Source organism: Puma concolor, chromosome B2, assembly GCF_028749965.1.
Source record: "Puma concolor isolate L17-30 chromosome B2, mPumCon1.1.hap2, whole genome shotgun sequence".
NCBI lineage: Eukaryota > Metazoa > Chordata > Mammalia > Carnivora > Felidae > Puma > Puma concolor.
Genome location: NC_141671.1, coordinates 118,650,525 through 118,663,094, shown reverse-complemented (window position 1 = coordinate 118,663,094; position 12,570 = coordinate 118,650,525). Strand labels below are relative to the sequence as shown.

The 12,570-nt window shown below is 38.7% G+C and overlaps 1 protein-coding gene across 5 annotated transcripts in view; it reads right to left on the bottom strand.

Annotated features, from left to right (window-relative positions):
• The window catches only part of LAMA2 (laminin subunit alpha 2), a 622,089-nt gene that overhangs the window by 158,904 nt on the left and 450,615 nt on the right, over positions 1–12,570 (bottom strand). For all 5 annotated transcript variants that reach the window (XM_086707799.1, XM_086707800.1, XM_086707801.1 and 2 more), the window contains 2 exons: positions 4,397–4,539; positions 504–602 (listed from right to left, as the gene is read on the bottom strand). In XM_086707799.1, coding sequence (XP_086563925.1) covers positions 504–602; positions 4,397–4,539 — 242 coding nt within the window. The remainder of the gene's footprint in view (positions 1–503; positions 603–4,396; positions 4,540–12,570) is intronic.

Genomic DNA, 12,570 nt, shown 5'->3' with positions numbered 1-12,570 from the left:
TTCCTTAAAAAGTCTGATAAATGTAACACGGACTTTACATTCTAACTTTTAAAAGGGTCTTAAATGCTTTGGATTTTCACAATAAAGATTTCCTCTTTTGTGTAGGAATACTGATTTAGACTATTTCTATACAAATGCAAATATCCCCTGATGAGATCAAAGCGTCTAAGTATTTTCATTTGTTTTTCTTTTCCCTTACATAGTCAAAGACAGTGCTGTTGGAATTCAGAATTGATAAAGACTTTACATGTGACTGGGTTGAGTTTTCAAAATACGCTGTCACTCTGGTATTTTTAGCCTTTGTCCTTGACACTGTCCAAGTTTCACAAACTTCTTTGATGCTAAGTTTTTCTTTGAGGAAGCAGTGGCAGATCAAAATACATTTACTTCGTGCGCCAAACTGGGAATTAGAGGCAAGATTTGCATTTCAGAAATGTGATGTAATTTTCATTAACATATAGGGTCTATCTGCTTTAAGAAGATTCGTGGTCTTCCCAACTTACCCTGGTCAGAAGCTCATTCATTTCCATTACAAGTGTGTTCAGATTGCCCTCTGCCAATTGAATGAGCCTCTCGGGGGCTCGCTGAGGTGAGAGCAAATGCTGAAAAACATTTCCATAAACATTTTAGTAAATGGTTTTGCAGTGATCATGGGGTTGAACATTTAACAGAACAGTTTCCCTTTATATCCGAGGTATTTAGCCTTCTCACCTTCAAAAAAAAGATAAAGAAACCATTTCAATTGGGCACATATCTACAAAGTGCTATGCAGAAGAATATCCTGGCAAGTAATACAAATTGCAGTCATGTATTGAGATATTACTCTGTGCTAGGCTTTTTTGTTTTGTTTTGTTTTCTCACGTAATTCCTACAACAGTTGTATGAGGTAAATGCTATTTTGTCTTGTGTCTGAGCAAACTATGGCTCCAAGAAAGTTAAAACTTACACAAGACCGCATGGCCAGTAAGGGGGATAGTCAAGATGAACCAGGCATGATTGTTTCAGGCTCCTACTTCAACCAAACAGAGATACTGTTTACAAGAAAGAAAGAGAACGGGAGCCTTTGACAGAGGGACCTGGCCGGGCACTAACTGGCCTCAGTGTTGGAGGAGCTGGTCTGCCACTCATAGCAATGCTGTTTTCTTCCCCTGTTGAACGTAATCAATCTCACAGAACACTGACGTTAGACAGGGTCACTCTCTGACAGTGATGAATGAAAGAAAACACGAGACCCTTCCCTAATCGTGTCTACACACAGACAAATCCATGGTCTCTGTGCAGACCACAAAAATACCAAAAATTCATTTGCTGTCAAATCTGAGTGACCACTGCCTCTTAAGAAAACAGAGAGTTAGCCTCCCTCGTTCTTCCCTCCTTCTAGATAAGATTCATTAGAAGAATCAATTACCCCTAATTCCTAACCCAGCCCAAATCCCTGCTTCCTGAAACCTGCCCCCGAACACTGAGCACAAACCCAAATACGCTAAGTCATTTCTACTACCCTCTTATTGAGGCATGCCCCAATTCCCCAAGGTGTTCGGTGTCCCTAGTTGCAATGAGTCAATAAAGGCTCTGTTCTCTGTGGTCTCTGGCTGCAACCAGAGCAGTGACACAGGAAAGGGACTGAACAAAGAGGTAAAATATTACCATCTAAAAATATGGAAATAGGATACCAAGCATCTGGGTATTAAATAAATTGTAGAAGAAGAACAAAAACACAGAATCAAGAAAGGCTGGGCTTTAAGGAAAATCAAGGTTGTGTTGACCAGCACTCAGTCAGCCTTCGGGAAGTACTGTGTCGCCTGGCTTAGGTGACAGCCACAGATTGGAACCTCTTCCCATAGGGCCTTTACTCCTTTATCTGGTGCTTATGTATTATTTTAAAAATTGCTTATGTCCTACTGAAGTATTGGCTTTCCTAGTTTAGTTTCCTTTCTTTGTATTCCTCCCATGTACAGCAGGTCCCCCTCATCCACAGGGGACACATCCAAAGATTCTCAGTGGATGCCTGAAACTGTTGATAATAAGGAACTCTGTATATACCATTTTTTCCTTATGTCTATGTACCTACAATAAAGTTTAATTTATAAATTAGGCACAGTAAGAAATTTACAACAATAAAATAGAACAGTTATAAAGATATACTGTAATTAAAGATATGTGAATGTAGTCTCTCTCTCTCTCTTTCTCAAAATATCTTGCTGGACTGTACTCACCCTTCTTGTGATGATGTGAGATGATAAAATGCCTACATAATGAGATGAAGTGAGGTGAATGACACAGGCACTGTCATGGAGCGTTAGGCTACTTACTGACCTGTTGAGAAGTCAGAAGGAGTCTCATCTGCTTGTGAACCATGGTTGACTGTGGGTAACTGAAACCATGGATAAGGGGGAATAAGGAAAATAAATGACCAGCGTCTTCCTTATAAAACTCTTTACATTCCTGAATGCCAGGCCTACAAGGTAAACTCAGATTCCGCTGACTAGCTTTCAAGGTTGTCCTTCATATCACCCTGCTCCACTCCAGTTTCTAGCTTTATGTTTTACTAGCATGCGCCTTCTGATATCGAACAGACAGACCTTGTGAATTCCCAGCTCCGCCTCTGCTCACCTGCTCTCTTAGCCTCCATGACAAGAGCATGTATGAGCCCAGGGCCAGGAGGGCCACATCACTGGCAGGCTGGGCCCTTCCAGGGAAGTCATTTTCTCTCTCTGAGCTTTACAAAGGTGGTTTCATCCTCACCAGCCCTAAAATTACAGTGGCCTCTATTCCAATCCTGGCTCTGCATTTAGTAGCTATGTGATCTTGTGTCTCTAACTTTTCTGTGCTTTAGTTTCCCTACCTGAAAACAAACAAACAAACAAACCCAAACCAAAACCAAAACATAAAAGATACCGTATTTCTTTCCTACTTCTTGGCGTTTCTGTAAGATTTATGTGTGATAATTCATGTAAGACTTTAGTCACTTAATTGCCTAGCACAGAGATAATCACCAGTAAGTGTTAGTTAGTCTCACTGTCATCACTATTGGTTTCTTCTTCTGGAAAAGAGGAATAATAATGCTTACCTTAAAGGCCATGATCCAGATTACAGAATATATTCCCCTAGAATAATATCTGCCAGTGCCTAGTGAATAAATCTTAGGTTTTTCCTCCAGTCCTTGCCAATATTTCTCTGCCTATTAAAACTGTGTCTATCCTTCAAGTTCCAACACAAATGATGCTCTCATTAATAATGCATTCCCTGGTTATTCTGAATATTACCCATTTCTCCAATCTTTGTAATCTATTGTAAATCAAATTTTTATAAAGCACATGGTGATTGTGCTGATTGTTTAATTATTGTTTTAAGTACATAGACTGTAAGCTTCCTGAGGGTAGTGACCACAGGATAGGAGTCATGAAACCCCCAGGGGACCAAGAACAATACTGAAATCAACCAGAATTTCTCAAAAACAAAACAAAACAAACAAACAAAAAAAACCAAACCAAACCAAAACAAAAAACACCTGACCATTGACTGATAGTATATAAAGTAGTTACTTTTCATTTTGTCATTAGATGAAACCCTAATTTCCTTAACGTTTCCTCCTATCCCACCAACTACCACAAGGTTCCACAAGGTTTTAGATTAGTGTTACTCAAATTAGCTCTTGTTGAAGTATTTTCAAAGGTCTGCTAGCTCTCCAGTTCCAAATTTTAATCTTGTGCTTTCACTTTGACAGGAAACTTAAATGTTAATGTAAGCATTTCTGGAACTCAGGCTGGGCACCTGAGAGACGGATAGGACCACATGATCTCAAAACCTATCTTTGCACGCATGTTTGATCATATGGCAGATCGAGCGCCTAAATCATTGAACTTGTCAAGTGATGCCAAATGTCATTTTAGGGCCCCTTGCAAGGGGCTCTGTAGTTCATATTGTGGAATGGTACAAGTTACATGCAACATACTGATCAAAGAACCCGTGTGGAAGTAGTCAGGATTCTTGTTGCAATTTGCTTTCAGCAAAAATCATCTGCTATTTTATATTAATGTTTTTAATTTTAATTTTACTGGTTTTTTTAGGCTTTTGTAAGGATTAATGTGTTTTGATTTTATAGAGCTCTGAGTATAGGGAATTCATACCTGATTTTATGTTTGTACATATTTAAATAACATAATAAAGCTGATTTAGGCCAAGCACTGGGGGTACGTAAGCCTCTTTCCCTTTATAGCAATCTGTATATTATAGTGCTCAAATTTGAAAAGTACTGCTTTAGAAAGTCTCTGAATTTCCTCACTGGCTGCTTTCCTTGATTTGTGGCGATGGGAAGAAAAATTTCTCAATGATGGCCCCTTGGGAAGCTTCTGTCATGTTTTGCCTGGCTCTTGCTGTCACTGCTCCAACCTACCTTTAGTTCTTGAGTCCTATTTTCAAGGCCATACAGCATCATATATGGGGCAGGCAGCGGGCCAGTGAGGTTGACGCTCATGGCCATCTGCTCCAGGCGAGCCAAGTCACCGAGAAGAAGGCCCGTGCATTCATCTCCACAAACTGTGAGAGGGAAACAACACAGAATATTTACTTCTGTTAAGTATCCCAGGCAGATGTTCAGAGATTTCAGCTATGAAATATTTTATGGCCCAAGTATAATTCTGCTAGAGATGCTGCTGCTCATCTTAGATAATTAACGCTTTCAGATGGATGACAGTTGGAAAAAAAAAAAAAAAACAAAACAAAACGAAAAGAACAACAGAAGAGCAGACATGCCTGTTGCCCAGAAAGCTGAAATATGGACAGCGACATAAGCTGAGGAACCAAAGAGGAGGAGCAAACGGATTTTGAGGGAAACAAGCATATTGCAGAAGTACGAGAGGTAAGGCGTGCAACACAACATTATAAATGTTCCAGAATTTCCGCATAAGCAATCTAGAGGACATCTGGAACTAGGGAATAAAACATGCTCCAGTGTCTAAAAATGCATGTGGAGTATCTGTAGCAACTGGGTCTCTACACACTTTGAGTACCGGGTACACCGCATATCCCCAAACTGTACAACGTTTCAGCTTGACAGCTACCGAAAAGAATTATTTTAAAGAAAAAAGAAAAGGGAAAGAACTTTGCTTTTTATAATTTGTGGTCTCTTGCTCGTGATAATGTATTGATTTATTTACTTACCTATGTACTTGCCAACTTCTCCTCTTTAGGCCTTCAGCCCATGAGCACCCGTCATTCCACGCGCTCTCACAAATTCGTGCTTTGCTAATTAACCCCATCCAGCCTTGTGGCTAAATTATTGAGAAGGGCCAGGAAAATGTTATTCCTTAAGCAGCCCAAAGTGTTAATGTTCTATGTATAATATTTCCAACAGTTAGAAAGAGGACTATTCAAATTTGGTGTAGTAGATGGGGGGCTGGTGGTAGAGTCATTAGAGAGAAAAAAAAAAGGATTGCCTTTTCATTATTAGATTCGTTTCATAAGCAGTAGGATTTCTACAATGAAAAGACATGAATTCTTTTGTAGGATTTTAAATATATCCATAGTCAGTTCGAAGTTTTCAGTTCAATTTTTTTTTCTCTACCCTTTGCATCAGAGCAGTGAGATGCAGCTTCTCCATGCCAAGGAGCATGTCCTACCGTGTTGATGATACGCATTTATGGATATGGTTATAATTTCCAGCATATATGCAACAGAAGGAGGTATCGAAACTACGCATATTAGAAGAGAGGTAAATACATAACATGGAAGATACCAAGCCTGGAGCAGATTTGGACCATGCCCCAAATTGGCAAGAATTCAATTAGGTCTCTTCAAAGCACTCCCCTGAGCTGCCTAATGGAGAGAAAACTATTAACTGAAGCTTGTAACTAAAGAGAAGTAGTACAGAGGGTGATTTTTTTGATAGGACAGCAGTTAGAGGTGAGTTACAATATCCTCTCACAGGGACTAAACTGCCCCAGCAGGGCTTTTAATAAATCAGCTCCTTACAGGTGATACCTGCAACCATACAGCTGCACCTGCAGGAGCTTCTCCAGCGGAGTGAACAAAGAGCCTTTGGACGCAGGAGCCAAAGTGTGGGACTAGAGCTGTGTTCTCTTCCTCTTCTGCTAACCAGAATGAAAGGGAACTTGCTCTGCATGGAAACTCAGTGTAAAGAACACAGCATCGCACCTTCCCGCTCCCAGTTCAATGCGAGTCCTGGAGAAGCTTTAACACGCTTGTCTACATGAAACCCTCACAGAAAACACAACCTGCAACATAATTAGGTGCTGAACTGGCTATGCCTAAACATCAAGACACAGTCTGGTTCTCAAATGTTAGTGGGTCTCAAAATCATCTGAAGAATGTTCTGGCTTCTGATTCTCTGACCGAGAATGTGCTTTCCTAACAAGCTTTCAGGTAAATACTGATACTTCTGGTCTAGTGGTAACCAGACTGGCAGCAGTGACGTCACCTGGGAGTTTATTGGACATGCACAATCTTGGGCCACTCTAGATCCAGTGGATCAGAATCTGCATTTTAGAAAGATTCCCATGTGATCTATACATGTTAGTGTTTGAAAAGTAGTGCTGCTGGCTGGTTGGTCTCCATTTTGGCTGCACATTAGAGCCATGTGGGGATTTATAAAATGCAGATATCCACGTTCTTCCCACCTCCAACGTCAGAGCATCTGATTTCTTAGGTCTGGGGTAAGGCCTAGGAATCAGGATTTTTAAGAGATTACAGATGATCCTATCATGCAGCCAGGGTTAGAACCACTGTTTGAGATGATAAGCTTCAGGGATGCTTAGTCTAAAGAAGCAAGATATCATTTTGCATGTTGTCTCCTCTGCCTAGGACACTTCTCCCTCCATCTTCCCCTATGTGGCTCCTGGATGTTCAGGTCAAGTGCTCAAGGGTTACTTCCTCAGACGGGAAGGCCATGATGACTCTGAAATTACCGTCTCCCCCAATCACCCTGGCATTCCCTTTGTCTTGGTATCTTACTAATTTCGTGTATGACTATCTTATTACTTTATGGCTTCTTCCACACCAGAGAAGGGACCTCAATCACCTTTGGTCACAGTGTTCAGGAATGGTGCCTTGCACATAGCAGACATAGTGAAATATATTTGCTTACTACTATCTTTGTAAAGAAGAGCAAAAAGTATTTTGGAGAAGATCAAAGTGTTAGAAGAAGAGAGGGAAATGGAGGGAAGGAGGGAGAGAGGAAGAAACAGAGTGGTCAAACAGGAATTGTCTAAATGGAAGAAAATGATAATGAGATGGGAATGAGAGAGCCACACAGATAGGTGAGGAACAGGAGAACACAATAAAAACAATGGTAAAAGAAAACTGTCTTGTGATTAGAGAGGCAGAGACCACGAACGTCGGGAGATGGTTGTTACTATGCCCGCATAAAATAATTCAGGTGCTTTTTCTTTTGAGGTAATTCAATTTTGACCCAGGAAAGAGTTATTGGGCTGGAGGAAGGGCAAGAAAAAAAGATACAAAATCTTATCAAGAAAGGAACAACACAGACGGGTTACAGACCAGATAAAGGCAATGCTCGATTCTGGAGTGGATTAAAAATGGTCACCACTTCTTTCCTGTTCTCCCAGTATGAGGTAGGGTCTATTTCTCTCCCCTTGAATCTGGGTTGAATTTATGACACACTCTGACCCACAGAGGGTGTCAGAGGAATACCGTGGGACTCTTGAGCCACAGCTTCAAGGGGTTCAGCATTTTCTGCTTTCACATTCTTGGAACCCCGCGGCCTTATGAATAATCCCAGATGAGCCTGCTTGAGGAAGAGAGGCAGCTGTGAGCAAGAGAAAGGCAGGCCCCACCATTCCAGCTGTGGCCCCATTGTGTGAATAAGGCCCCCCTGGCATGACAACAAAAGAACTGTCCACTGGAGCTCAGCCCAAATTGCCAATCTACAGAAACCCGAGGATATATACAGTTGTTGTTTTAAGCTATTGGATTTTGGAGTGGCAGCGATACACAACTGGTACTCTGCCCCAAGTTTTGTCAAGTGTGATTTAGAGTTCAAATTCAGATCAGGGACTTACGAGTTGAAATTCACAGGCTAAAAACAAATACTAGTAAAGATGATTAATTTCATTAAAAGTTAGGAAGGTAACAGAGGTTCCTTTCCCATTGAGGCCAAGTTCATCATTGTAAGAAAGTTCCATCCAACTTCTAGTGAAGATGGATTTTGGGCAGATGTTCCCAGGATGTAAGCAAGCAATACGCTCTTTTTCACTTTCACGATCTTGAAAGATACTTCACAATAGGATGTCTCACCATGCTTTTTAGGGCAGTGTGTTCTTCAGGAATCCTTTGCTAACCCTTTCTCTAATGTATTTATAATTGATAACCTACCTATTTCCAAGAAGAAATGGAGTCAATTCACTGATAATAGTGTGGCTAGAGGCTTCTCACTGATGGCTCCAGAAATTTCCAGGGAAGAGTTTTCTCAGTGTTTACTTCATACAAGAATAAATCAAGCACTGGAATGCAGAACTAGATCTGATTTACTGTAATACACTACGGAGTAAATTGGTGAGCTAGAATGCCAAGAGGCATGATAAATACTGATTTTTCTCTCATTTATTCTACCCCCTGCCCATCTGTTTTGGTTCCTCATCTTCAGTTGTTGAAATGAAAATGTATTTAATTGCTCTTCCAAGGATTCATACGTTCCATTTTATGTCTCTGTGTCCAAAGGTCTATTATTATCTCATGTGTTATGGTCTCTGCATTCACTTTTTGGGGAACAAAGTATGAGCACATTTCCATAAGTGAGAGGGAAGTTTTATAGTATGCTCCAAGTAATATAGTAACATCTGTCCAAATGGGTCAGAAAGACTTATGGATATGACAGCCATGGGGATTTTTTCAAAGCTTCTATATAAGTCTAGTTCATGCACTTATAAGATAAACACATACGGAAATGTGCCTTTTACATAATGGTTGGCTATTTTATTTTGACACAAAATATTTTACTTATACCACAAGTTACTTTTATTTGCCCTCAAAAAGTCTGAAATGTCTGGCAACAAACACTAAAAGTGGGATGCAAATTAAAACCACATTTAATTCACTATGAGAGCGAAGCTTTGAAGAGTGTATAGAGACATGGAATACTCACGTTATGTAAACAATTGTTCTTTGATAAGGGTGCAGTAACAACTCAGTGTAAATTAAACACTTATCTTATAATCAGGACCCCCAAAGAACCTCTTCAAACCATTCTATTCAGCAAGAGATAAGGTTGTAATGTGAGATCCTGCCTAAACTGCATGGAAGCAAAAGCAAATATTTCAAGACTATGATTATATTTTGCATGACTAAATGTTTCTGAGGCTTTGCCTATAAAAGTGTCAGGATAAATTTGTGTCTAATATTAACAAATGCGGTACTAAATTCAGATCGTTATAGCTGGGCACATGTAAGGGACAAATCATACAGCTGATATTACAGATCGTTCTGCTAGCAATTAGTACAAAATACTGCATTTCTACCAGAGTCCCCCATGCATAATAACTACTGGCTTACTGTCACAAAAAATTCACACACTACATCCACACCAAAGAAGCTAAAGCTGAAATGAGTGCACGGAGTATTTTTGAAAAGGCCAAACCCATTAACCAATTTTAGGTAAAGAGACATAGGTTGCCTGCTCTGATAAAATAGGGATAAATGAATACAGAAATATACATTGCTAACAAAAGATACAATTTGAGTACTTATACTCATGGTTTAATTTAACTCTTTTACATCAAGGCCCTTGATAGTTCCTAAGATATGGGTTTTATGTTTCTCTCTTTTCCCTTTCCCCTTCAAGAAGAAACTTTTAGAATGGCATATACCTAGAACTTATTATTATGTGGAAATAATATCTTCTAAAATTTGGTTTTAAACTGATTGAGAAGGGGTTGTTTTGCCTGTTATTTCTTTGAATAAAGGAAAAGGTTCTGTAGGCTTTAGATGAGGCTGATGAATTTGTTCATGTACCAAGTTATTTTATATATTGTATATAATTTATATATTTGATATATTATATAAATTTTTACATATTAATTTTAACTTAATTTTTAATACTTATATATATGTTCAAAAAATTCTGTATAGAAGTGCATATATATGTGTGTACATATATAAATGTGTGTATATGTATTTATATATATTTATATGTATATGTATGTGTATGTATATATATACATATATATGTGTGTATATATATATATACATGTATATATATATGTATATGTATATATATATAGAACACAAGTTCAAAATGGCTCAAGAATGGCGTATATTTTCAAAAAAAAGAGGAAACTTTTTTGTAAGCTCTATAATAATGTGGGATAGTAACTTTTATTTATATAATATTCACTACATAGCAGGCAATATGTTCTTTCTTGCCACTGTTATCTCATTTAATGTTCACAGCAATTCTGTGAAATAAATACTATTAATATTCTCATTTAAAAGATGAGAGGGGGCGCCTGGGTGGCGCAGTCGGTTAAGTGTCCGACTTCAGCCAGGTCATGATCTCGCGGTCCGTGAGTTCGAGCCCCGCGTCAGGCTCTGGGCTGATGGCTCAGAGCCTGGAGCCTGTTTCCGATTCTGTGTCTCCCTCTCTCTCTGCCCCTCCCCGTTCATGCTCTGTCTCTCTCTGTCCCAAAAATAAATAAACGTTGAAAAAAAAAATTTAAAAGATGAGAAAAGTAGTCATAATCATCACATTTATGAGTCTATAAATATTGCCATTTGAAAACTTAAAAGAGAAAATATAAGGTGGTCATAAAGGGCATTTTCAGTGACTTGAAGAGCCTAGAATTAGAGATTATAGACAACCAGAAGTCAGCCAACCTAAATATTTCATCAGAAACTGATAAACTGCACAAAACATCATGTTTTTGAAAAAAAAAAAATGGTCAAATAATAACCAGGATGAGAATATGCTTAGAATTTATTGAGCACCTCTTGTGAGTAGGTTCTTCACATATATGCATGTAGTATTTTGTTTCCATTTTACAGATGATGAAATGAGGTTTAGAAAAGATCTAGAAATGATGTCACACAACTTGTACGTGGCCAGCCAGGATTCAAACGTTCTAGAGCCATACCATGACAGCATATACTTCCTGGCATCAGGAGATGGTCTGTTACAGGGACACCACAGAAAAGACAATCTGACTATCTTACTTATAAGACTTCCTCTAACTTGAAGATCCTATGATTCTATTGTTCTTCGAGGTCATTGAACTGCTTGGATCTAGAACAGTGAAAACTGTAACCAAATGGAGTTTATTCTTAAAATAAAGCCTGACAGAAAATTAAGACTGATCCTGGATATGAAAGTTCAACAGCAAAACTCCTCCCATTAATAGCACAGCTTTCTCAATGTGATCTGCAAATCACTGAGACTGAGCACCAGTAAGTGGGAAAACTACCTAGAATCAGAGTGATAGTTGCTGTTCTACAATCTCATAACCCCAGACCTATGCTAAGAAGGTTGACAAAAGTCTCAAAGATTCTTTTACTAACAAAACAGGTGCCGATAAAGTCCAAACAGGATGAACAGAAGTTGCTTTTATAGATTCCATGATTTCTTGATATGAACAACCTATGGCAGCTTAGAGATGTAGAAAACTACAGTAGACATACTGGCTTTTGAGTCCCACTAGGGATTAAGTGGGAGCAGAAAGAGGATGGCATTTAAAGGGCTAGGATGGAGGGTGATCACATGTCCCACAAGCAAAGCCATAACTCATTAAACAGCATCAGGAGGTCAACAGATGTTTTCTCAACATCTTTTATTAGGGAATGTCTCATTTTCTTTACAGTGATCCACCCCATTTCACTATCTTCTTCCTACTCTCATTTACAGGGAGCAATAATTGCCATTAGCAATCATCTCTGATTACAGGAGTGCAGCCGTGTTGTAGTGACAATATACGGGCCTCTGCATTATTGTGATAAGATCCTTACTGACAACTGGATATTAAAAAAAAATAATCTTGATCATCTCTGCAGATCAGTGTCAATGTAGGATGAAAACTCAGACCTCAGCTTTCACCAAGTGGCTGAAAGATGTATATTTTACAGAATTAAGGTGTGCTTATCACATTTTGCTAGGTTTACACCTTAGGTTGCGGATAAAAAACACACTTTATGATTGCTTTTGCAAAACCGGCAAGCATAACCTCATCTTAAATGTTATAGTTTAAATACATTTTAATTTATTTCAAATAATAAAGGTCTTATATTCCTAATATCTCATATGTAATGAATAAACATAGGAAGCATCAATTTCATATTTGTAAAATCCTATTTCAGGCATTTTTGATGGAATAACATCTTGCCAACAGCTCCTAATTTTAATTTCTGTTCTCTATAAGAGTAATATATTTTACTATGCAACTCATAATCTATTTTAAACATCACATGAGTTGTTCTGTGTTAACTACTAATCTGTAGAAAATAGGACGTGAACAAATCCAAGTCTTGTGATTCACAGTACAAAACTTTACTATTAAATAATGTCTTTCTTGCTCATTCTAAAATTTCAGAAAGGCAGGCAGTTGTTCT